A 25,200-nucleotide genomic window follows, 5' to 3' on the forward strand; every position below is an offset into this window, starting at 1 on the left:
TGAAATTTTCACCTGGCAGAACTCTCCAAACTCCACCAAATCAATAATATACTTTGAGATGCCGTGGGAGATATTTGAAGAAATTAAAGGACTCAGGTTGTGATGTTACATAAATAGCTAGAGAGACCAAGTCTTTGTATCAACAGTCTAAAATCAGGGACAGGAATTGAAATTAACTGCAGCAGATAAAGCTCCGGGGCATTTTCCTAGACATCTTTATGAAAGAGAGCTTTTTCTGTACTTATTCAGTCAATCTTTGGCTTCTCTGCTGAGATTGCCAAGAGAGTGCCATCTAGAGTGCTTCTTTTTGAATGTTAGAAGTTACTCCTTACAAATATGAAAACATTTGGATCACATCTAAATAAAATCTATTGCAAATTTCAAGCTAATACAATAATTACCAGTGAACTCTTCTGCTACACAGCTTTTAAATGATACCAATACAGTGAAAGTAGACTATGCATTATCTCTGCAGGAGGTCTCTAAACTCTGTGGAAACATTTGAAAAACAACAATACTGACAAGCCAAGCTTCTGTGCTTTTGGTAATACTCAGAAGTGAGTCCATAGCACTACAAAAAGAGAAGACGCAGACATGTTCTGATGAGACTGAAATCACCCTGGCATGGGTACTTATTTCTAATTTTGGGACATGTATTTCTAATTTAATTTTTAATATTTATATAGATTATATAGCTCCAAAACTCTGTTATGGGCCACACAGTGTAGCAGGAAGCATTTGATTATACAAGGATGTTGTACAACACTTTATATATATGCCTTGGTCCATAGCATATTTTTTCAAAACGAGATACAATTAAGTTTTCAGGAAAAAAAAGGACTATTGACAAAAGATAGAAGCACTGTTGACAAAAGCATTCTTATTAGATTCATTAGCCAAGGTAAATGTAGTTTTGGCTGGAAGGACAATGCATTCCTTTCAAGATTCTTACTGTACATATATTTTGTTAGACAAGGCACTATTATAGTAAATGCAAATATCCCTGCTCAAAAGTACTGCTAAAGACAACATAAACTAAGATTCTATCCCGGCTGCTGCTTTAACTCAGGTGTATCTATCATAAAATAATACTTTATTAGGTAATGTTTCCATTCAACAATCATTTGCTTTCTATGCTGCCTTTCACACATAAAATACAGAATAAAGTCACTGTCAAAAACTGCACTTTGAGAAGTGTATGTACACACACTGATTTTTAGGTAATACACCTGGGCCTGCTTTTTTTATCCTTAAATAACTTTGAAATCAACTTCTACAGTTTTTTTTTTTGGCTGTGAAAATCCTTCAATAGAACCCTGTAATTTTTCTCCAGCAAGGGTCTCTTCAAATTCAACCACAACAAACAGCTGTAGCCTGCAAGCAGCTATTCAGCACCTGCCTCTTACTCCCCTTCACTTCCACTAAGAGTTCCCATTTTGAGCTCCTCTTGCTTCTGAGAGTATCACACAAACTCACACATACCTGTTGTTGTCACTCCTGGAATGGTTCGTGCAGCTAAAAATAGTTCATCTATGGGATCCACGAGATGTTTAATGTTAACTTTCCTGGCATTATAATAATTGCCATCAGCAGCCATCCCAGCACGCTCTATTGCTATCAGGTGATCATATCTGGTTAGAGGCGAGTGAAAAAAACAGAGGGGAGGAGTCAAAGGTGTGATTTTCCCATGTGCTTGGTTCTACTTTTTGACCACTTGGGATTTAAGGTAAAACTTGGATACTGTTTTCTTATTTCTGAATGTAGTTCTCTATGTTTTTTTTCAAAGGTTATTTCAGGTTTTTTATAGCTTTAGTGCAGCTCCCCCAAGCCACATTTGCTACCAAGAAACGGAGAAGTTCCTGCAATCCTCCTAGCCAGCAAAACTTTGGGTCAGCCATCTGGTCTGGCTCTGTTCCACATTAGAATCGACAATATCTTGTAAAATATTAGTCTCTGTTAGTGTTTTCAAAGAAAACAAAAAAGTGGGCAATTAATGATCATCTAAATCCTTTTTAGTGCAAACATATCTCTGCCTAAAGAACATAGTTTGGCAAATATCCATCTCTTTCTAGTTAGAGAATGTTTTGGTTTGGGTCTTTAGATTCAGGAGACTTTAATTTTATGGCTATTTTGCTAGTTATGAAAATAGACAGATGTACTGCAGATGTCCTACATTTTAAGCAGAATTTTAGTACTCAGTTCTGCCGCTGCATGTTAGAATTAAGTTTTTTTGCTTCTGTTTCTTCAATTTTACTACCAAGAGGGTACTAATCCTGCTAAATTGCTTAATATTCTTGTGGTTGGGTATCTACAATGATTTCAGAAACCTTAAGCAGGTTAGCTGTCTGCTTAAAAAAAACACTTCAGCTTTCTTGGTCCTAGGGATCAATTTAAATAGAATCTGGCTGTACTTATATATAGCTATAAAATACATTTTTAAAAGAGTATTAAAAGACAGTATCATGCATACTATTACACTATACACTAACCTGTGAAAAAGAAATGGGAATTGAGTAAATACCACAGTGAAAGGTATTTTTATTAAAGAGAGCAAAATGGAGGCAACTGCATTAAAATGCTTTACAAAGAAAGATCAATAAAAATGAGCAATGTATGTCTACAAGGAAATGTCAGTTGCCTGCTAAGTAATGAAATGTGTGTACAGCTACTTAGAAAATTCTCCAGTGCATTAACCCTAATCACACACTTTGTATAAATTTGAACTTTTGTCCAACATTATATACTCAACAATGCATATGTGAACAGATCACATCAATATCGAGAAATGCACGCATGCATTTGTAATTTATGCTCTGGCTGCGAAAGAAAACAGGGTGATAGCTTCCACACCATTACAAACACATACATTTTATTAAGTCAGATCAGGTTCCCCAGTTGTCAGACATGACAACTAGAGCCAAAGCGCTAAAAAATGAACACACTCCACAACTCTTTTCCTAGCACTTTCACTGACTTTGACATAAATACTTTCTGAATTTCTCATTTAAAAATTGATAATACAATATACATTGGGTGTGTGTGTATATATATTTATAAATACATGAAATATCTGCCAAAAAACTTCTCTAAATTTTTCAAAGGAGAACAACTACTGGATTTATGAAGAATTTTTTCTTTTTATACTCCAGAAATGTGTAATTGTAGAATAACATGGATTATGTGCTCTGTGTGTGCTCCAATAACTGTTTTTGGCTTCTGAGGTTGTTATGTTCATTCCAAGTCTTAAGAATCTACTTGTAACCATTGTGCCTTCTTACACCATAGTCATTATTTTTATTATATCTTTACACAGTAGAGGTGTGACCCATTCTCAGAAACTGAATACACATACCTTGGTCTTCCAGAATTTCCATTGTCACACAAAAACATTAAAGCTGAATCAGCACTTTCCCTTTGATAACTCAATAGAGGGATGGGTTTCTTCAGAATTCCTACAGGAAAACAAAACACAAATCAGATACTACACACCTTTTATTTTTTTTAATGTGTTTTTGAGTAACTTAACAACAAGAAGAAAGCAAACTGACTAGAACCATAAGAACTCAATGTCTACACTGTTCTTGGTAAGTTCCCTGAATGCTTACTTTAATGTAAACTTGTTTAAATGTTAATGCTAGTAAATAGAACCTTGAGATAGAAAATGGGTCTACAAGAACAAGAATAGACATCCAGAATTTACCACAAACAGTCAATCCAGAATCAGTACCCAGATATGTACACATTAACTTGATGGCAGCTATTGTAGCAATGCTGAGCAGAGCTTAGAGGATGAAGTCTGGTTCATGCTCTGGGGAAAAAGAGTCCTGTACTAAGTGACAGTGAGATTAAAACCAAAGCAAACCTTGGCTCAAATTAGCAAGATAAAAACCGAACCCCCCATGTTTCTTACCTTGTTGAACAGCTTCTTCAATAATCTTTTTATTCAGATCCATGGCTCTCTGATCTGTAACTATGGCAACCTCTTTTTCCAAGGCCTGCAGTATAGCTGCAATAGCAAGGGCTCCCGGGGGCCCGTCATTCTCTTCTGGTGGCTCATAAGTGAAGTGGGTAGGAAATCCAGTTGTTATCAGCACAGACCGGGCATGGGAGATGGCCAGGCAGGCCTTCAGAAGCTCATCCTGGCGCAGCAGGTGAATTATACCCCTGTCTCCTACAAAAGTGTTTTTAAAGAGAGCAGTACACTTAAACGTAGCATTCCCCTTCTGAAGTTTCCCTATGAGTGAAACTACATACTATAGTGACATAAAATGGGTTAAAAAAACAAGAGAAAGAAAAACCTCTGGTCAAGGCAGGAATTGGGGTAATTTCCTCAGGAAACCCAAGAAGGTATAGGATATGAGTAATGAAGATAATGAGCTCTGTTTCCCAGTTAAATCAGATAGCTGGATTTTGAAAATTACTATACCTAGCATTTCTAGGTATTAGTGTAAATAGCTTTTTCTCAGAGCTTATTGCATATTTTTTCCTTTCCTTTGGCCCCCACTTTACTCTGATCTGTGATAACAGTCCTGCTAGACTTTGTCTAGCAGGAGATTGCATCTCAAGCACCCCAGACCTCACACAAGTTCCGATGAAGACTTCAGATATTTGAGTTGGTCCTTTGTCTCTATTTAACTTATCTAACTTAGGGAAGAGCTAATTCCCAAATAAATTTCACTTAATGAAATGAGTAACCACAGAAGTGAGGTTTCACAGACATCGGAAGTTACACTGGGACTTTTATAACCTCAGTCAAAACAGTGGTATCTAGGTGATTGTTACATGTTCTTGTAACACTTCACGTAGTAGAGAACCATGTTATCAGACCTTAAGAAATAGGTGAATATTACCAGAACTCTCTTCTCATGGGTCAGTCCCTGAAGAGGCAACACTGTGCTATTTGTGTATGGCTCTCATTGTTCAAACACTTCCTATCCCCTCTCCTTTCCCTGCCACTTGGAGACAGAAACTTAAGGCTCAGTCCTTAAACTGCTAGCACTCCTGGAAACCACAGATATCAGCATGATGTGCCGATATTCATCAGCTGACAGAAGTAAGTCTTCATTATTGTTTTCCATCCTCCTCAGATCTTCATATTTCTCAGTCCCCCACCCCCACACCTTCCTCTTTTTGTTCTCTATTTCCCCTTTGCCATTTCTCCCTCTGTTCCTCCTGAATAACATACAGGCAATACACATATAGTGGACAGAGAAAAATGTTCCGAACAAAACTTAAGTTAACAGAAGCATGGAATATAAGTCTCTTAGAAGTGGGGTATATTAACTGAGACAAAGTACTGTACTCTCCTTTAGCAAGAAAATGAGCTAACTCTTAAGTTAGGTCCTGTATTTCTGCAGAGTGTGGCATTGTGCCAAGCTGAACTCCAGAGAGTGGGAAAAGGAGAGGCCTTATGAGTAAAAATAAACAGACCCAAATACATGCACACAGCCCAAACCTGGAGCTTGGGAGCACTGGGCGTAAGCTGTTTTCCACTACTGCCTACAGAGGATTTCAGAAAACTTATGGGACACTGAAATCAGTATTTGCAGCAGCCAGAGGGGACTAACTCAGAGTGTGTATTTTAGGAATGGCTGTACCATTCAGTTTGCCTTTACTTACCTCTTGCCTTCCTTGTACACATGTGCAGCACTAACTCTCAACCTTCTGTAGTGACCTGGTCACTTTGGCCCATCACACAACACCTCAGTAATGAATACATCAGCAGAGCATAATGTAATTCCACCCAGCAGAGAGGGGTGTTTGAAAAACACAGGCAAGGACTAGAATTTTTTGGTAGGAGCATAGTCATAAATATATGTAAAGAAATGTGCTATTTACCCAACAGTGAATACCCATGTAGCTGTTAGCAGCATGATGAGGTGCCCTGTACTTTACATTCCAATTTCAGTTTTATTCAGTAACAACTCTTATTCCCTGTGGACTCTCCAGTCTGCTGCAAACATCGATGCTTCTTTGTACTTTGAGAGTATATAGTCATCAACATCAGATATTCCGTTACCCGTAAGGTTGAATGGTTTTGGCCAGACCCTGATATTAACTACAGTAACAGAAAACAGAAGACCTAGTTGTATAAACTCACTGTATTCCACAAAGAATTCTTAAAATTGCCTTTAGAATCTTACTGTATTCTAGAATTTTATAAATATCAAAAAAGTCAGGATAGATCATATCTACCTCAAAACGAATCCACTAAAGGAAGACAGTTTTTGTTTATACCTGGATCTATTCCAATCAGGGTCTCTAGAGTTCTTATCTTTTGGGCTGCTTCTGCTGACACAATACTGAAATGCAGCGGATCTTGAGAAATGCAGTGGACTTGTGGGACTCCTCTTAATGATCTGACGTTGTTGTTCTTTAGGTCGGTGATAAACATGCAGCCTGGAGAATGAGTAAAAGCTAATGGAGCTCCTAAAATGGATGAAAAAACTCCAGTTAAATGTTATTATTGCAATATATTGAATTATCAGAGTGATGAAATTGTAAATAGCTACTTAATTTAACAATACAGAGCCCATGCCTGATGACACTTATAAAAACAGGTGATATTTTAAGTTACACTGCAGCAGTTAATACACTTTCAGAAAGAAATGTATGCACATACACCGGTAAATGCTTTCACTTTTAAAAAGCTCATGGAGGTAGTTGAGACCAGTTTTTTCCACAATGTTCTCTCTAGTCTAAACTTGAGGCAACTTAGGAACAGAACCCTCCCAAGATGTTGGTCGGGAATTGAGGCTGAACCTTGGCTTTGACATGCACGAAGAAAGTAATGCATTGACGTAATGACAAGATAATGCTTGAGTTTGCCCAGTGTGTTGGTGAAATTGTTTCTGTAAGAATTAATTATTTTTTCAGATTCTAGAGTGCTGCTGGAAATTATAATGTCTCTCTTGTACCTTTAAATATCCTCATAATAGTTATATGACAAAACTGTCAACTCTGCCTGCAGTCCTCTATCAGATTAAGAAAACAGGGATTAGCATCTCTGTGCAGTGTCTTGCCAACCTAGCTAGAAGAGCTATAAACTGGCAAAGAATAATGACAAAAGGTGACCAGTAAGCCCTAGCAAAGGGAATCCCAGTAACCTCTAAAACCCTGGAGAAAAATAAGCTTGTTTAGAGCTGACAGTATAGTAGCTCCCTAGGCTGAAAATATTTAATGTCTTTTTACTAATTCCAGAAGTCTGGATCTAGATGATACTTGATTTGGCAAAAGTGGTACATTGTTACATAAATCACAACTCAAGCAAAAATTTACTTTGTTAGGAGGGTGAAAAGGGAGGAGATATTTCTTCAATAAGTACATTTATCCTTGGTTTGTGCTAGATCTGCTAGGAATCGATAGCTAGGAATTTTCAAGCATGTGGTGAACATAGTTGTAGAGGTTTAGTACACCTTGCCAAAACCCTGACAGGGTTTTTTTGTGACAGGGTAGCAGATTCGTCTGAAGTATGGGTACTGGTGGTATGGCAGAATTTTAACTGCCTAGCTGAGAAAGAAGCACAAGATAAGAACTGTCCAAGAAGTTCCTGGAATGCACTGATGACAACTGGTTTTAATAAAGAAAATGGAGAAATAAGTAGAAGACAGCATAGACACATGCTTTGGGCAACAGATTGTAGAAATGTTGGCAATATTTTTCTCTCCCTGCACCAAGGACGCACTACGAAGATGAGTAGAACTGCTGAAGAACACAGGAAAGAGTGGGATTTTCAGCTCAGATTTGGGACTGGAGAAAAGAGATTGTATGTAAGAAAGAAAAAGAAGTCACTTCTAGAGCTTATCATATTTAGAGCAGGTGATGAGGGAAGTTCAGATAAACATCTTTAAGGAACCACAAGGATATAACAGGTCCTGCAAGGAGACAAGGACAAAGCAGATGACCTCCCAATGTTCTCCCCATTATACTGCCTACGACTATTAAGCTTCTTTTTCAGTAAGAATGAAAATACAGTATTTCATTCCCCACTAGTGACTTAGAGCAGTACATAATACTGTCACTATGGTTTCCTTGCCTTTTCTTGCCCTTTGTGCTCATGCTTGTTATAAATGACTGCATAGAGTGCAGGACAGCTCTGTGCAGTGGACAAAGCTTCATTTATGTACAGCGTGTCACGTTTACTTAATTTTGGAACAAAGCTCCGCATTCTCCGTGAGACAATTACAAACCCTTTTCCAGGTCAATCAATTTGCTAGCTCTTGACAACATTTTGGAAAGATTTCTGGCTGCTCCTTTTTTTTCCCTTCTTTTTTTCTTTTTCCTTTACTGTTGTTTTACTGCAATGTAATAAGAAGTAATATTTTAAAAGAAAGCAGCTTAAAAATTAATGCCTTTAAACTTCTAGTTTTTTTTAATGCTTAAAAAGATGTTTTGATGCTGCCAGAGCTTTAGATTTGAGCCTTTAAAATACTCACACAAAAGTGGTGAAATTTCACTAAGAATTTTCTTTAAAGTAGACCTGTATTTCAGAATGGAAAACAGTCTTGCCAAAGGCTTTTTTGTTGTTTGGTTGGAGTGTTTTTTATCTTACCCTGAAATCAAGCCTTCTAATCAGCCAACTCATTCAGCCTGCATTAAAAAAAAAAAAAAAAACAAACACAAAAAAAACACGAGAAGGAAAAAAGAGATCAAAGGATAATGTAAAAAGAGTCTTCAAACAGCACATACTGCAGCTGATAACTGCTTCTGCTCCTGTTACTCCACAGGCCCAAAACACTGGAATGTCACCAGGGTGAAGGTGAACTGGATCTCCATAGTCTGGTTTAGAAAGATCTTGTATTCCCAGCAGACCTGGAATTGATCAAAAATAAAATCATGAGCGATTCTAATTAAGCAGTAATACTGCAAAGCCAGGGGGGTGGACCCCAAACATCATTTAATGACACTGAGCTAGGAGTGCGTCAAGTCCCCCTGAAGCGGCACATTTAGTTTGCTTTCGAGCGCGTATCCTCAAGAGCCTGAGCTGACTTTTTTCCCCTTTTTGATAACACCAGTAAAAATGTACTTACCTTATTTCTGTAACAAAATACAAGCTAGACATCTATGCTGAGTTTCCAAGACAATATAACTCTTCTCTGTCGACAGAAGAGTTACATTCATAACATTGGCAAACAAGAATAAATGACTGCAATGCAAAATGAGTTCTTTCTAGAATATATTTTCTACTGCATTCACTTCCTACATTCTTTAGCTAGAGAAATGATCAACCTCTCTTCCTCTCTAGCTTAGATAACTACATCTCATTCGTAGCCAGCTTTCACTAAATTGTCTTTTGCTTTATTCTAACACCTACTTTATTCTAACACCCTAATCTGGGTCATTCTAAGTACTTGTTATCTTCCTTTGTTTTTAAATTTTTCAGATGTTCTAATATAACATTGTCTTTTCTGGAATTAATTTATATGATCTGTGTATATAACAGTTTACTCTTTTCTGTTACAAATAAATAATGGAGTCCCTCAATGGTTTTGTTCCTCTACTCATACAATGACTTATTGCTAGTTCCTCAGATTTAAGTACTCAGATATGTTACTCAAATATATTACCGGAGTGTCATGTTAACAGTGACATCTCCTTCCATGCCCAGCAATGTGATTCTTCTGTGTGTGCAGCCCATGATTACCAAATTTCTGACAGAGGGGAAATTATTGCAGGTGTTTGTTTGGTTTTGATTTTGTCTTTTTCAAACAGCCTCCTGTCTTACATTTTTTTTTCCTCAATTTTCCCTTGAAAAAGAATAGGCCTATACTTGTCCAAGCTAGATTTAAAAAAAAAATAATAATTCTTGTCATATTTCTATTTATTCTGTCTTAAGTGTTGTGCTCAATGTATGCTATTTCAATATTTTTTAAAATAATGCAGTATTTACTTTCACAGTCATCTACTAAGACACAAAATGCATCCACACATACTTCTCCCCATGTTGTCAATCACTGCTACCCTGTCCCTGGAATCTCTGGCAGCATGAAAGAATTCACATATAAATGAAACTGCATACATTTCAGAGAAATATTATTACACTTTTTTCCAAAACCACCGCTGCCATATAACCTAACTTATCTACATCAGAGAGCTATCTTTTATTTAAGAAATTTGTGTGTTCAGCTCATTCAAAACCTTTTTTTTCTTTTTTTTTTCTTTTTTTTTTTTTTTTTTTTTTTTTTTTTTTTTTTTTTTTTTTTTTTTTTTTTTTTTTTTTTTTTTTTTTTTTTTTTTTTTTTTTTTTTTTTTTTTTTTTTTTTTTTTTTTTTTTTTTTTGTGGTTGTTGTTGTTTTAAATTCAGGTTTGGGACCATTAGAAAAGATTAAAACATAACAAATTCAGTGGTGCAGGTATTTCAGTCTTACCACTTCCCATGGTTTCCCTCATCACTTCTATACAAAGTAAAGCATACGCAGAATGAAAAATGAAAAGCACTGACCAGGGTCACCCATGTGAACTGGTGCTCCGTGGGCTTCTTTTAATTCAGACGTTGCCAGCACAGCTGCTTCCAACTTGCTTTCAGGAATAGGTCTCATTGTGACTACTAAGTTGCAGCAAAAGGGAGAAACACTGTAGCAAGGAACAGCTGTCTGGCAGTTCAAAAGAATCCAAGGTGTTAGCAGGAATATTAAATATTACTTTTAAAACATTAGAATAAAAAAGTCTAAAACTTTGTGCTGTACTTGACTTTAAAAAGGCTGCATACCAACATTCATTTTAAATCCTTTAAAGAAAAATTCTTAGCATCCCATTTTTTTTCCTGTAAGATTCCATACTCGAGCTTCATCATATAGATCACTAAAATTTTCAACATCATGCATTTCTTGCTTCAGTGCATTCAGCAAGGTGAGCTCACGATACTTTGAATGTTTGTTGTTAGAAAGCAATGGTGTGTTCCCTACACAGAAAGGGAAAGAGCTAATAAAAAAATCATTGCACAGCTACAAATCTGTTTGGTCTGAATCTACCCTCTGTACTTGAATACAGTGCTCTGTAACACATCAGGCTCAGGAACTGCTGCTGGCAGCACCCACTTCTACAGAAGAAGCCAGTTCCATACATAATCTTCCATGCCTCTACAAATGTTCTATGGAATTCATAATCTTCATCTTTTCTATTTAGAAATAAAGCAGGTTGGCTTTTTAGAACAAAATGTCTGATATCTGAGTTGCAGTTGAACATAAGATATGCAGAGAGCTAGAGCTGTCTAGAAAATGTTCATTTAAAGTCTTTATAATAACAATAATCACACCTGTCACTGAGGAAACACACTGCAGTTCTTCACAGCATCGATGTGCTATAAAATTTTCCTAATTCTGAAAAGAAGGACTCACATATGAGTTACATTTGCACCTTAATTTTGACCAGGAGCACGGAAAAAGATTGTGAAATGGTAACACTGAAAACAACAATAACCTTTGTCTAGTAGACCTGCATCCACACTAAATGAAAAATGTACTTCGGTATTCTTAGTCTATCTACTGGAGCCAGAATTACACTAAGACCTCTGATAACATTAAAATCTACACCATAAACTTTTTGACCACAGTCAGTGCTATGGTAGAAACCTCAAGTCTTCAGGAACATCTGTCCCAGAGGTCTGGATTCATAGCAAACGTGCAGTTTAAAGGTTCTACTTGCACTAAAAATGTCCAAAATGTGACTGTTGTGCAGAAGAAACTGCTACTATAATGGCTCACGAAAGGAATATTCCAACTGCAAGTTGGAGTTGGTGTGGAGAGGAGGACATGTAAAGGTATGGTCAGAATAGGATATGGGTCACTTATTGAAACACAGAGGACAAACCAGAACAGAATCCAAAAGAAATGGCCACCACAAGACACAGGGGGAAAACTTTGCCACAAAAAATTAATAAAAAAGCAGATTTGCCTTGCACTGAACTGGGGGAGGGAATATTGTACGCTGTATTTTTATGCACTCAGCACTAGAACATGCCTGAAGTTACTGTACAGGTGGGGGAAAAAAGTTCTTATTTTAAGCAATAGGTATTATGCATCCAACATGAATATGGACAAAACTCACAGCAAAGTTACAACAAAGACTACATGTGTGTGCATATACTTACTTTGTACATGCTTACGTTACATTTTTGCTCAACGTTTCTTACAGGAATGCCCACACTTTGGACTGCCTTTTCAAAAGAGAAGCTGCAGCTTAAATAAAATGTCACCATGTCCTTAAGTTGTTCAGAATATTCCTTCAGACTTTTCAGTGATCCAGTACAAACTCCATGCTCATATACTCTGTACTGTAGGCAGTCAGTTCTAGTGAAAGAAGAATTTATCACAGCTTTATGATACTTTTTGTAAACAAGGTGAATTGGTTGAATTGACATTTAACCCAGTATCAAAATACAAGATACAGCCTACTTTATCCACTTTTTTCTTTCTGAGTAAGAATGAAACAAACACTCAAAACCCCCATAACGCCTTTTTGTGCACAAAACCAAGCCTGTAAACACAACAGGTTAGAGTTTGAGATTTTTTTAGGTTTTATAGGTTAAGGCCCCTTATATGTATCTTGTCTCTGGTTTTCAAAAATTAGGAAGCTAGTTTAGTCTTGTTTTCAGTGTTTACCACAGGAATGCATCTTTCAAATTTCAGAGACTCTACAAGTATCATGCACTTACCATGGACATGTTTCTATTAAATAAAACAAATGTAAAACCTTAACATTTAATTCTGCTGCCTCAGACTGCAAAATATTTAGAAATTACACAAAATTTCACCTTTGGATTAGAGAAATACTTGTAATGCTGACAATTACCCTAGCATATTTCTCAAGAACAAGATGATGAGGCTGCTAGACATAGTTTTCACTCAAAGGTATAACTCCAGGAAAAGAAACGTGTTCAAAATGTACAACTGTGTAAGGAGGCTGTTTCCTGAAACCCTCCTAATCACCACCAGCATTCACTGCAGTACGTTGACAGGCAGAATTGGTCTGTAGTTACCTGATATCAGAATCACTACTCAGAGAAGGACATTTCCAATCACCTGGTTGACTTCTGTACAGCAGTGGCAGGGGTCCATCATTTGCACAGCAGAACTTCTCAAAATCATCAGCCAGGGACTTGTGCAAAATCACAACATTGGCCTGTTTATAGCCTGAAATTGTGGAAGGTTGGAATGAATGGTTACTAATTCAGCTTTCTGTTTGTGAAACAATAACTTTTCCATACAGATTTCTTTAGATAGTCTATAAAAAATTACCCGGAGGAAGTTTTTGATTCATAATGCTGCAATTAAATTAAACAACTTCTTGAAATGTTTCAAAAATCATAGCTAGATGTACTCTGTATGTGAAGTCAGCTAAAATAGTTGGCAGGCATGGATATTAGTAGCATAATTACTTTAATTAACATTTCTATGAATTTATATATAAACATAATTTATTACCTAACCTGGGAATTAGTGTTCTGTAGGAAAATGCTTTACTTTGCAAATGTTAACCCAGAGCCAAGGAAAGGCCACTTTCACAATTATTTTTCACAATACCAAGCTACAAATCATGTCCAGTACAACAGTGAACCCCTGGTATCTTGATGCTTGTAGCCCATTCTTAAGAATTTATTGGCTATGGAACTTTATTGTGGGCTGCAATTAAACAGATATAATTAGAGCTCGGAAAAAACTCCTGCCTGTCCCTTGATCCTCAGTCATTTTCACTATTGCTAAATAAAGAAAGCCTAAAATAAAAGGAACTGCTACACTTTCTTAACTTGGAATCAGCTTTGATTTAAAAGCTTGTTGACTACTACCATAAAATAGCTTCTAAAGACATTAACATTTTTGCAATGAGTACCACTGAAGAAAGGTCCCATTCATTTATTTGGCAAAAATTTATTTTCTAAACAGTAGTAGTTAATACCAATGCCATTTAAATTTTCCTGCATGTAAATTCCAGCTGTTCAAATACTTAGAGGAAACTTGGAGTACAACTTGTCTGTGGTGTATATACCCGGCAATTAACAGTCCCTAACTCCTGTACTGATATGCTCTTGAAAAGTTATTATCATTACTGTCTTATATCAGTCAGGTGAGTAGGAGGCTGCATAGAAGCATTCGCTTTCTTAAATACTGCATTAATCTGTCATCCAGTCTTTAAATCAATGATCTGCCTTCAAAGGCTGTAGGAAATCAGCCAAATCTTATTCTTGACCAAAGCTAACAAAGAAATCCAAAGATAAAATTCTATTCCTGATGGAAAAATGCAAAGCAAAGGCTGAGGTGAGCATGTATTTGCATACTGAATTTGTCCACAAACTGCTCTCTTGGGAGTACTCAGTACAAAAATTCATTTTATTACTGGCAAAAGTTACTAAATTCAGAAAGTTTCTTGCTAAATACAGAAAAATATTTTTGTTAAATAAACACACTAAATTTACCAATGAATAAAACACCACATTCAGTTACCCCTCAACTTCATTCCCTACCATCCATAAGAAATCCACAGGCACTTTCTGCTTTGCTAGTGATATTCATGAATTCTTAAAATTATGGTTTTATTCAGTGCATTCAACTCAGACAACCCTGAATTTAACATACTAGTTACAGCTGACAGACTGAATCTGCAGGAAAATATTCGGTAAACTCAGGAAACTTCATTACAACGTTTTGAGAATTTTACTGCTGTTCCTGATAGCTACCCTTACTTTCTTTGTATTGATGAAAAGATACTTTTTCCTTCTCATATCTTCTTACATATTCACTTGCATTATGGAGCCATCATTATGAATGTATTCACAAGCAATGGTAGTGAAGCTGGATGTGCTCATCAACCCAGGCATTAATTCAACACATTCATGTCCCAGTTCAGAGAAGTTTAGAAAGAGCTTTTAATTTCTTTGGTGAATGACAATAAGGACAGCAAGAAGTAATTGGTTTACCTGTGTATCATAACAACAACATAAAAAAATTTAAGGATTCTCAGAAATTCCAATTACCCAAGTATTCCAACAGTTCTTTTAGTCTTTGTATAATGAAGCTGTATGCTCATGAACTCATTTTGTATGTCAACAATACTTTTTTGAAATGTTAGAACTAATACATTTGAACTTACTGCAGAATTACATTCACTTAAAAAATTCAGCTGGGGCAAACTCCAGATTATTAACATTATAACATGCTTTTCATTAGTATTTTTCAACTAATGTTCTGATTGAAAAGAAAACCACCATTTCAAGACTCGTGATCTATAAAATGACCTTTAACATTCTTATGTTATAGTAATGCTACTGCACACATCTTTGCTGATCAGCTATTTGCCACAGTATTTTTAATTGTTACCTTTTAAAGTTGATCAGTTATGGAAGTCCAGCTATGAGAGGCAAGATAAAACCTGATCTTCCAGAATGCATTCAATTATCAGAGTACAACACTAATTTTTCCCTCCCCCTTATAATTCCCAGTCTTTCAAGTCTGTAATTTCCACCTCTGCAACAAATGAAGCAGAAAACCACTGCTAGAATTATACATCTCAAATTCTTCCCCAAAGCATATCTGATGACTTAAGAAAAGCAATGTCTCTGTGAAGAACACAGTAGGTCACCCTACACATGTGATAATAACACAAAAAAACCCAAATGTGGTTAAAGATTTTCCAAGTATTTTCTGCATCCATAATTTCTCACTGGCACAACTGGGAGCTGAGGGACTGCAAACGAAGTCCATGTACCTTATTCAGGTAGGATGGTATATTTCCTCTTACCTTTCTGTTTAAAAACCACTGTCAGGTGCTTACAATGTGATTTCAAAAACACCCAAGGACTTAACATTTTCAACTTAATATTTATCAACATCTTCTTCTGTTTTATTTTACTGCTTTTGATATTTCGACATTCCTTCACAAACAATAAAAAGAAAACACATAGTGATGAATCTAAAATGGAACCACTTTTGCACGTAGAGCAGTTAGGTTTACCTACCTTCTGCCATTCCTGAAGTATTACTAATATTGAGTCTGTTTAATCGAATTATTCTTCTCAACACATGGGGAAGGAGAGATTTCAAGCCTCCTGTCAAAAGCATCTCTTCATCCTTAACAGAAAGATAATTATAAATTTAAACACAAAGCACTTTTTTTTTAACATCTTAAATGTTGATTTTCTGGAAAACTTAGCTTACGTTTCCTCCTCATGTTTCACCGAAGTTATTATCACTGGGAAATTCTAAGTTATAACTCAAAAGGCAGTTCAAAGTCAAAAGGTTATTTCACTGACATTTTATGACTATGTGCAAACAGAATCTTTCAATAAATTAGCTGGAGACATTTCTCTTTAACATTTCTGATCAAATGCAAAATTTTGCTGGCCTGTAATGTAAGAAAAGGATTTCTTTCCTTTTCTAGAGTATTCACTTTTCCAAAATTCATTGTAACTTTAAAATTCTAAAAGCACGAATGGATTAAGTTACCAACCTAGAATCTGTAATACTACTTTTCTGATCAAAGTGCTTTTGGACAATTAGCAAGGCAACCTTGCAGTAAAGAGAGAACTATACTCAGAAAATGTCATTGTAGTGCACTCCATGGGTATTATGCTTTTCAAATATTAATTATGAAGTGAATACTCCCATGGCTATTCTTCCTCTGGGAAAGTAGACATATAGATGTTTAAGTCACTTGTCATATAATTTGGAGTAGGCAAAGAAGTAAGTACCCTAATTACAATCAATATCTTTCTCTTTTTACATCTTTTAAAGATTTAAAACGTCTTTTTTTCTGCAATCTAGATGAAGTTCAAACACAGTTTTTTTCTCAGCTAAACTACCTAATAACTAACAAGGGTTTATTACATCACTATTAGGAAAAAGTAAGAATTAAATCATGGTAAAATACCAACTTAGCTGCTTAAGATTTTAATCTTGGCCACTTTCAGGTAAAGGAACTGAACTATACTCCAAGTACTCAAATTACCAACCTCCAAGGTTTTCTTTAATTCAGAAGAAGCCATTCTTGATGTCATTCATAAGAAGTAAGAAATACAATAGAAGTGGTGCTGCTCTTTTTAAAGATGCTAGTAAATTAATGTATAATGAGGTGTTACAACCTTCTAGCAAAAGTTAACTTTTCTGTTAAAGGTCAACAGTTTTTGTGCTATAGCTGTTACAGCAAAGTTTCACAGTGGAGTGGAATATTGTGAAAACTTATACCTCTGAGCAATCATTCCTTAATTAACTCGAAGAGCAGTGATATGTTTTGACTGAAATTGCGCTTTCATCCTAGTCTGTCCAAAACTTTCCCAAAGCTCTTCCCAATGCTTTCATAATTCAGAGAGGTTAGGTTAGGTATTCTAAAATTTAAAGTAAGCTTTGTACCCATTCTTATTTCTGAAAATTTTATATAACACTGTTAGCCAACACAAAACACTGTTTTTTTTTTCCTGAATTCTAACTTACTACTTTCTAACTCTTCTCTACTTTGCCACTTTTACATCATTACTCCCTATGCTGCACAAAAATAGTCTTCATTACAAAAACACAATCAATGCCAAACACACACTTTAAAGATAAAAAGGAATTGTATTTAGAGATGTCACTGAGCACTGAACCAGGTCTGTAAATGCCACTTTAAGAGATATAATTCTTACTGTAAAGAGAATTTCCAACACCAGTCTGGAATGACTCATTCAAAAGGTTTCAAATTTAATAGAGTGATCCTAATAAAAAATTCCAGATACGCTTGTTAGATTCTCTCAGATCACTTTTCTTTATTTCTGAGCATCTTTCGAGCCATCTAAATCATCTATAGGATTGATGGCCTGCTACTGATGAACTACTGGCTTACTTGGACTTGAAAGACAGTCTGAAGCTCAGGAAACTAGTTTTGAACAAAAGCTGCCTTTAGCTAGGTATTTTATCACACATGTTCTGTTCTGATCTTGGGAAACCCTGATTGTCTTCTCATAAAGTATGCGCCCAGTAGCAGAAATGGAAGTACCTATGAGATTTTATCAGCAAACATTTAAGGCCCTAAAAGTTTTTGGTTCATATGACAGCAAGTGGCTAACAAGCTACAGACTATGAATATCAGTCATGCTAAAATGTTGGCTGTAGGTACTTTACAATAGGCACTTGGGCCTGTTGCTCCTACTTGTGAGTAAACATGTATTGCTGATGACTTCTTAGAAAGTGAACAATTTAAACATTAACTCTGTATAAGAATAGACAGGTAAAACTCAACTTCCTGTGGTGATTTTATGCGAAAATAGGGAAAATTCAATAGGATTAACATTCTGAGTTATAACTTGAAACCACTGTATTTACTGTACAGCATCAGTAATAGATTATGCTGTGAGTTTTGTTTCTTAATTACTAAAATTGGATAGACAATAAAAACTGTTAGATGTTCATAGTAAAACCTAGATTTTGCTACATGACTTGCCCAGGAATGGCTGGTTTCTATGCAGTCTGCTATTTCTCTATGCTAGGTTTAGATTTTTTTATATTTTTATTTCTCTATGTCAGGTTTAGATTCCCCAACCAGCTCTAGAACTTCCTGAAAAATTCTTGCAGCTATCACGACCATGGTGTGTTTGGAATGACTGGGGAGAAGCACCAAGATAACTTGGGTCTTAAAGTATCTTTTCCTCCTTGTCCCATCAGGATGCCTGATGAAGTGTATGGACTGGCTTTGTGGGGGCCTCAAGCAGCACTAACTAAACAGCCTAATATAGTGGTTAATCATTTATCAGGATCTCTGCAGAGGTTTCTCAATACCTTTAATTTTCTTCTGAGATACTTATAATTATCTGAAACTACTAGTTACCTCATGGGGATATGTTGGATCATGATACAAATATAGACAACATGCAGGATAAGTGTTAAAAATGCCTTAAAAGAGAAAATGCTGAGAGCGCACGTAAGACAGCTGTTGTGCCTGAAGGCATCCTATGTGTCCCTCCACAAAGTGACCCTAAGATTTGGCTTTCCAGTGTGTTGCCTTTAATGGAATGAACCTCTAAAGCAGACTGGATAGGATCCTGGGTAAACAGCATTTGAAAATCAGGTCACTTACTGTCTGCATAATGACAAACTTCATACTTAAAGCACCAGTCTGAAAAAAGACCTCGTTTTAAGTCATATTGCTCCCATCAGACCCCCTGACTTACAACACCAACAATCAACATGGTAAAGCTTCCTAGCATTGAAGTATGAAGTTCACTCATGAACCTCTTGGTTCCACATTAGAAGCAAAGTAACTGCTTTTCTTTTTACAGGTTTACATGAAGATTCAATGTATTTCATGGGTATCTTGAGTTTATGTATTGAACTGAAATGAATAAATATTAAAATATATTGCTATCTGAGACATTAGGACGGCACTTACCCACTACTGATTTGTGGACACTACCATATCCTGAGCTGCACTTCCAGATCTTGACAAGGATGATGAAACTTCAAAGCTGGAAAGAGATAAGAATAATGTAAAGAGCTGTATGATTAGACAGTGATGGCAGTATGGTTTATGCCAGATCAGTAGTTCAGAATAATGAATCAATTTGTCAGAAGCAATATCGCATTGAAATGACATTATATAAAATAAATAAATAAATAAATATATATATATATATATACAAGAAAAAAACTTTTCTTTGCATTGTAGTGGCAGTCAGGACGTACAGATATGTAGGAGCTTTGGTAAAAGTTCTAAATGGATCTTAAGTATGGCTTAAAAAGTAACATAAAATTGTTGGCTGACATCTTCATTCAGCATATATCTCTGCAGCACGACTCCAGTAAAGTGCATACACACTACCTGATTAATTTGGCCCAGCTGATTTACAAAATATCCCACTACCCAGACAACAATAATTTTCAGGAAAGCCATATTTGGAGGGTGAATATTTTTTAATTTGAAATTGTGAGCCCTTGTTGCCATGTGAAGCTCTAAATCATTAACCCTTTCTACATGCATTTCTCAGAGCACTAGTTGAGTACAGGTAACTGCAGTGAAGTGCTGTTCTTTTCTGAGGTGACTGGAATGGGACTGGTTCTAAGCCTCATCTTCACAACTAATTGTAAAGAATATGCTCTACTTACCCTGAACCCCACAACTCATGCAAGGAAAAAGGCATGTTGAGAGGAATGTTACTTTTTCCTGTTAAAAACCCTACTGGTCTCAAGAGGCATATCCTTGTGTCCTGTTTTCAGCCAGGACAGAGTTAATTTTGTCACAGCAGGTGTGAGGGGGTGAAGCCATGTGGGCGTGTCTAGGTTGCTATTCTATACCACCCACCTCATCACCAGGGAGTGGAAATAAGGGACTTGCTGCCGGGAAGGAGGGTGTGGCTTTAGGTAGAACAAAAGCATGGGGGCCATTGTTCATTGTTGCCTGGGGTCTTCGGTGGGCATTTCTGTATGTGAATCACCCTATTTTTGTATATTTTTTTATTAATATTGTTGCTGTTCTGTTCATTTTCTTATCTCATTGCTGTTTCCATAAATTGTTCTTATCTCAACCCGCGATCCCTGTCTTTTGTGTCTCTCACCAGAGGGAGAGAGTGGGAGTACTTCATTTTAGTGGGAGTGCTAAACTGGGGAATACAAAACCATGACACCTTGCCTATCATGTAACTTAGAGATTCACAACTTCCTATCTCCAAGCCCTGTATGTTAACAAAGGTAGTTACTGCATCTCAAAAGTTAAAAATGTGACAGTAATGCTTGCAAAAAGTGACCGATACCATCTACCTTTGCCAAATAATCTGAAACCCAACATGAAGCAAGAAAAGTGCAGTTCCAGACAGGATTTAATAAAGAGGCTGCCTTGTCTTTCAGATGACTTGTATGACAGACAGAATAGCCTCTCTGCACGTCCTGGGCTATTTCATGTTTCCTCCCTTTTCTTTAGTCTACAGTGTGCCTTTACCTCTGCATTTTTTCCTCCCTAAGCTCAGACCTCTATCTCCATAACTCCAAGCTGGACTGACCTTTGGAGCATTTCCTTCCTTGATTTACCTGACTGAGCCCTCAGCAATATGGGAGTTCAGATGCTTTCTCTCACTAGCTCTGTTTAATTTATATACTTGCTGTATCTCTCAGCTGTACCTTAAGCTCTCAATTTTCAGTCTTAAATGAGCTTTTCCTGTTCCCAGTCTGAGACAAAATACTTTAACTTCAGAAATAATAACACAAAATAAATTCACAAATGGTTTCCTAGACTTGTAAGATTTAGACTCCTCCAAACCTATCTATACTCACAAGTGTGTGATACATATATATAAATGTATATCTCTCCCCTTTTAATATTACAGACAGGCTTGGCTTAAGCATATTTTTTTCCAATTATTTCTTCCTTAGTTTTTGACAGTGGAACCACCAACTAGCCTTGCAAAGTAATGTATCTTTACATTACATTGTTGACTGAGCTACAGTTTATAAACCATTTTTACAATCTGCAGAACATAATCTCTTTTGAGAAAAAGAAGGAAGTGCAGTAAGTGAAACATTTTATATTACCTTAGAGCTTTCAACATGAAAAAGTGAATCTGTAAATTTTGCAGATATTTAAATATGAACATAGATTCTTTACAGGCCCACATTGTAAATTATTCATTACCCAAGAAAATGGAAAAATGTCATTTAAGTGTCAGAAAGATTACACTTTGAGATGCAGTGGGTGGGTCCGTACTGCTGTGCTAAACCACACCAGATAAAAATGAATCAAAAAATTACATAATAACACAAAGGATTAAAACACCCTTCAGAAGTGTCAGTGTGATTGCTTCGCCTTTACATGTCAAGTTAATTAATGAAATGAAACTAAAAACATAGTATTTCTGTGGTTTCAAAAATGGATCACCCAAGAATACACTGCCTGTAAAAAGTACCATCGGTAAAAGTAATAAACAAGCAGGTTTGAAGGCTGCAAAGTAGTTACCACCAGCTTCTGGTGTTAGAGATTAAAGGCCTATTTCTCCAGTGGTACTGATACACTAATAAGAAAATGGTTTAATGCAGTGACTTGCTTGCAAGGAGCCCAAAGACTTACGAAATACAATCTTGTATTGCTTATATCACTTTTGTCCTATTTTCAGTTTAAAGTTTGATAATAAGAATGGGTGGTGGCGTGTACGGGTTCATCAGCCAAGAAAGTGCAAGGGTCACTTGCACACTGCTGGGCAGGTTTTTTTAGATATTATCATGCAGATACCTTACACAAAGCTACTGCCTCATGAACAGAAACAGCAGAGTAACTGAAACATGAGCCAGCCCCTGGGCTGCCTTTACTGATACATAATGGAAAGTAATCTAAACTAATTATAATTTAACAAACCCTTTGTGTACTATGCCTTGCCCTAGTATGAATATGGTTACAGAGACTTTTAATGTAAACACACTTTAAATGACCTGCTGTTTAATCATCAAGCTGATCTGAAATTCTGCCAGGAGACTTCTGTGTAAAGCACAAACTTCTCGGAAAATTTAGTCCATTTGATTTTCCAACAGAGTCTCTCAGTTACACTTGTGATCTTTTATTTGAAGAATCAATTAATGATCCTTTTTCTTCACATCTGCTATGAATCATTTCAAAGCACAGAAGTTCTTTGTGTATCATTCCAAAAGGGGAATGCTTTGTGTATTTTCAGACAGCACTTCATCCAGCAAATTATGATTTAACTTTACATTTGAAATACAGGGTATTTGCCTTTGAAGTTTATGCACCTTTAGATGAGGATTGCAAATAGAAACTTAAATTAGCTTCCATTAGTGTTCTGTCTGCTGCTTAAGGCAGCTAGCCTATACTCAAGATCCTGCTGACTAAGTGAGGATGAGAAACTGATGATAGAATCAATGCATCTTTGATGCAATCTTGTTTACTTGCAAAAAAGACATACAATGTTTAGTTTCTCTTGGTAAAATAACAGAACAAATAACAGAAACTGATTTCTAGTTTCAAAGCAGCCATTTCAGAGAGCACTGCATATTAGTGTGACCACTGCACTGGTATTATTCTACACTCAGCTTCTTCTCTGGTACAAAATAAATTATTTCTCCAGTGGAGAAATATGGGTAGAGACTAGAGATGAGTTGACACCACGGCCCTGCCCTTGCATGGGCAAGATCACAGTAGTTTAGGCTTTTTCATCCTGCAAAGGATGAGGCCTCGTGACTTTACACTCCCTTCCAACCCCTTGAATCATATCCTAATACCTACATTCCTGCCCCATCACCTTACCAAAACACATGACCAACAAGCTTTCAAATAGCCACCTCATTTACATGCACCTTTCGTAAGATATGGTACACACCTAAGAACTTCATAGAGATTTAAAACTGCTACTTCCATGCCTTGGACTTTGCTGACAGGAATATTCAGCAGCTGCAGTAAGAAAAGACAGCAAATGATCCTGCAAAGGTTGTTTTCATATAAGATGACAAGATGTGCTTATTCAACTTCAAGAAATTGAAAAAAAATAAATGTGAGGGCATGAGGGTGGTATTTAAATATAGTTTCCCAATCTACACTGAGCTACAGAACATCTTTGGAACTGCTCCACAATTCTCTGGGCTTGGTCCAGCTATCAGTTCTCTGTCTCAGCCTCTTCTGGCACTGAGACAGCCCAAGGACACAGGGGGACCATGCCTGCAGGCCACCAGTGTCAACCTCTCCCCTGCCCCTGTGGCAGCACGGGCCAGCTGGGAGCACACTGCACAAAGCAGCCAAGGTAATGGGTATTGGCTGCGTAAAAACTTCTAAAGTGAGGAAAATTTTTCTTTCCAGTCTTATTCAGGACAAAAGAAAGTGGAAGTCTATAGGACAAAGTACAGTGACTTGTACTGCTTTGTTGGCATGGCAGCAACCACAGGTGCTTATTTTGATAAGACTGTGTGTTGCCGCCTAGGTTACACCCAGTCACGTCATGCAGTCACACAGATGATGGGGTGCTCATTCCTTCCAAGGAATTCCATCTGGAGGTAAGAAGGTAAGTGATGTTCTTCTATCTACACACCATAAAAATAGTACCATGCTCCTAAAAATGTGCCATGCTCTCCTGCCAAGTCATTCAGGTTACGTCCATGATTATGCCATTTCTTTTGGGTTCACATCCACCAGCAGGTGCTAAGTCACTGCACCCATCACCACTCACCAAGCAATTCTCTTCGGCTACAATCACTAAAGAAATGATCGCAGCCTATGTATTTACACAAAGTTAGAGTCCTTGAAATGTGGGTGTCTCAGTAGGCTGTGTCTGGGGAACCTCTAGTGAATTGGACCTCTCCAAACACTACCAAGAACAAACATTTCTGCCTCCACACATACCTGTGATGAAGAGATAATGACTTTTGTTGTTCCATTGCTTCCTTCAGCTTTTAGACCAAGAAGTACTGTGAACAGCTCAAAATTTTCCTGATGAACCTCCTGGCTTAAGCAGTGCTATTTGGCTAATCAGGTGAATCAGTGGCAGGATCTGCAAGAATACCTCAGCGCAACTTCCAGAAGTGGGTGTAGGTAAATCCTATTAGCAACTCTGCAATGTGATAGCAAATGAATTTTGCATGCATTTGGACTGCTATTTTGTCTTGGAGCATCCACACTGACCATGTAATAAATGTTAATCTGAATCAAGTGTACCTGGACAGCTTTGTTCTGCAGCACCCATTCCAACTTTAAAGGCTCCAAGATATGGCAAGCTATGGCTGTATTACTATGTTTTCATTACTACATACCTGACAACTATGGTACTTTGCGGCAATCAGGTTGTCATGATGATTTGAAAACTGCCCTTGATGGTCTCTTTGGCGCAGCCAGGCACCTGCAGACACATTTGCACTCTATCTGCGAGAGCTCAGGGTCTGTTTGACCAACACTGAGTAGAGCAGCATGATGAAAAGGAATAGTGATGAGCAGTACTATCAATAATTAAACTTATACTCCAAGGCTGACAATAAGCACAGTCCTTATGGTGAAGAGTGATGCTTTGTCCTTAGTCAAGATGCCCAACCTTTAGAAACCACAGATGTTACATACTCATTTGGTAGAGTGCATCACAGACACCATAAATCATCAGTGACAATCTTCACCAGCCTTGAACTTGCGAATAAGAACTTGCAGAAAGAGTGAGTTATAATCCTGAGTAGTCAAATCCCCTTGTGGTGGGACCCAAATGAAGATCTGTACGTCATTCATAGCTCTTCTTCCCCTGCCTAGGAGGACTACACCATGTGAATTTTT

At 36.9% G+C, this 25,200-nt stretch overlaps 1 protein-coding gene across 2 annotated transcripts in view; it reads right to left on the bottom strand.

The window, feature by feature from the left end:
• Nucleotides 1-25,200, bottom strand: part of DGLUCY (D-glutamate cyclase) — a 48,029-nt gene that overhangs the window by 8,778 nt on the left and 14,051 nt on the right. The window contains exons 2-11 of one of the 2 annotated variants that reach the window (XM_027885322.1): nt 19,351-19,426; nt 15,950-16,061; nt 12,977-13,130; nt 12,089-12,287; nt 10,442-10,592; nt 8,689-8,811; nt 6,238-6,429; nt 3,911-4,171; nt 3,353-3,452; nt 1,483-1,631 (exon numbers count right to left, since the gene is read on the bottom strand). In XM_027885322.1, the coding sequence (XP_027741123.1) occupies nt 1,483-1,631; nt 3,353-3,452; nt 3,911-4,171; nt 6,238-6,429; nt 8,689-8,811; nt 10,442-10,592; nt 12,089-12,287; nt 12,977-13,130; nt 15,950-16,052 (1,432 nt within the window). In that variant the 5' untranslated portion in view covers nt 16,053-16,061; nt 19,351-19,426. Of the gene's footprint in view, nt 1-1,482; nt 1,632-3,352; nt 3,453-3,910; nt 4,172-6,237; nt 6,430-8,688; nt 8,812-10,441; nt 10,593-12,088; nt 12,288-12,976; nt 13,131-15,949; nt 16,062-16,942; nt 17,031-19,350; nt 19,427-25,200 lie in introns of those variants that run through there. The other variant, XM_027885321.1, reaches the window with a different exon arrangement.

The sequence above is a fragment of the Empidonax traillii genome, unplaced genomic scaffold, assembly GCF_003031625.1.
Source record: "Empidonax traillii isolate 1590-97213 ecotype Southwest subspecies unplaced genomic scaffold, ASM303162v1 scaffold164:size861626, whole genome shotgun sequence".
Taxonomy (NCBI): domain Eukaryota; kingdom Metazoa; phylum Chordata; class Aves; order Passeriformes; family Tyrannidae; genus Empidonax; species Empidonax traillii.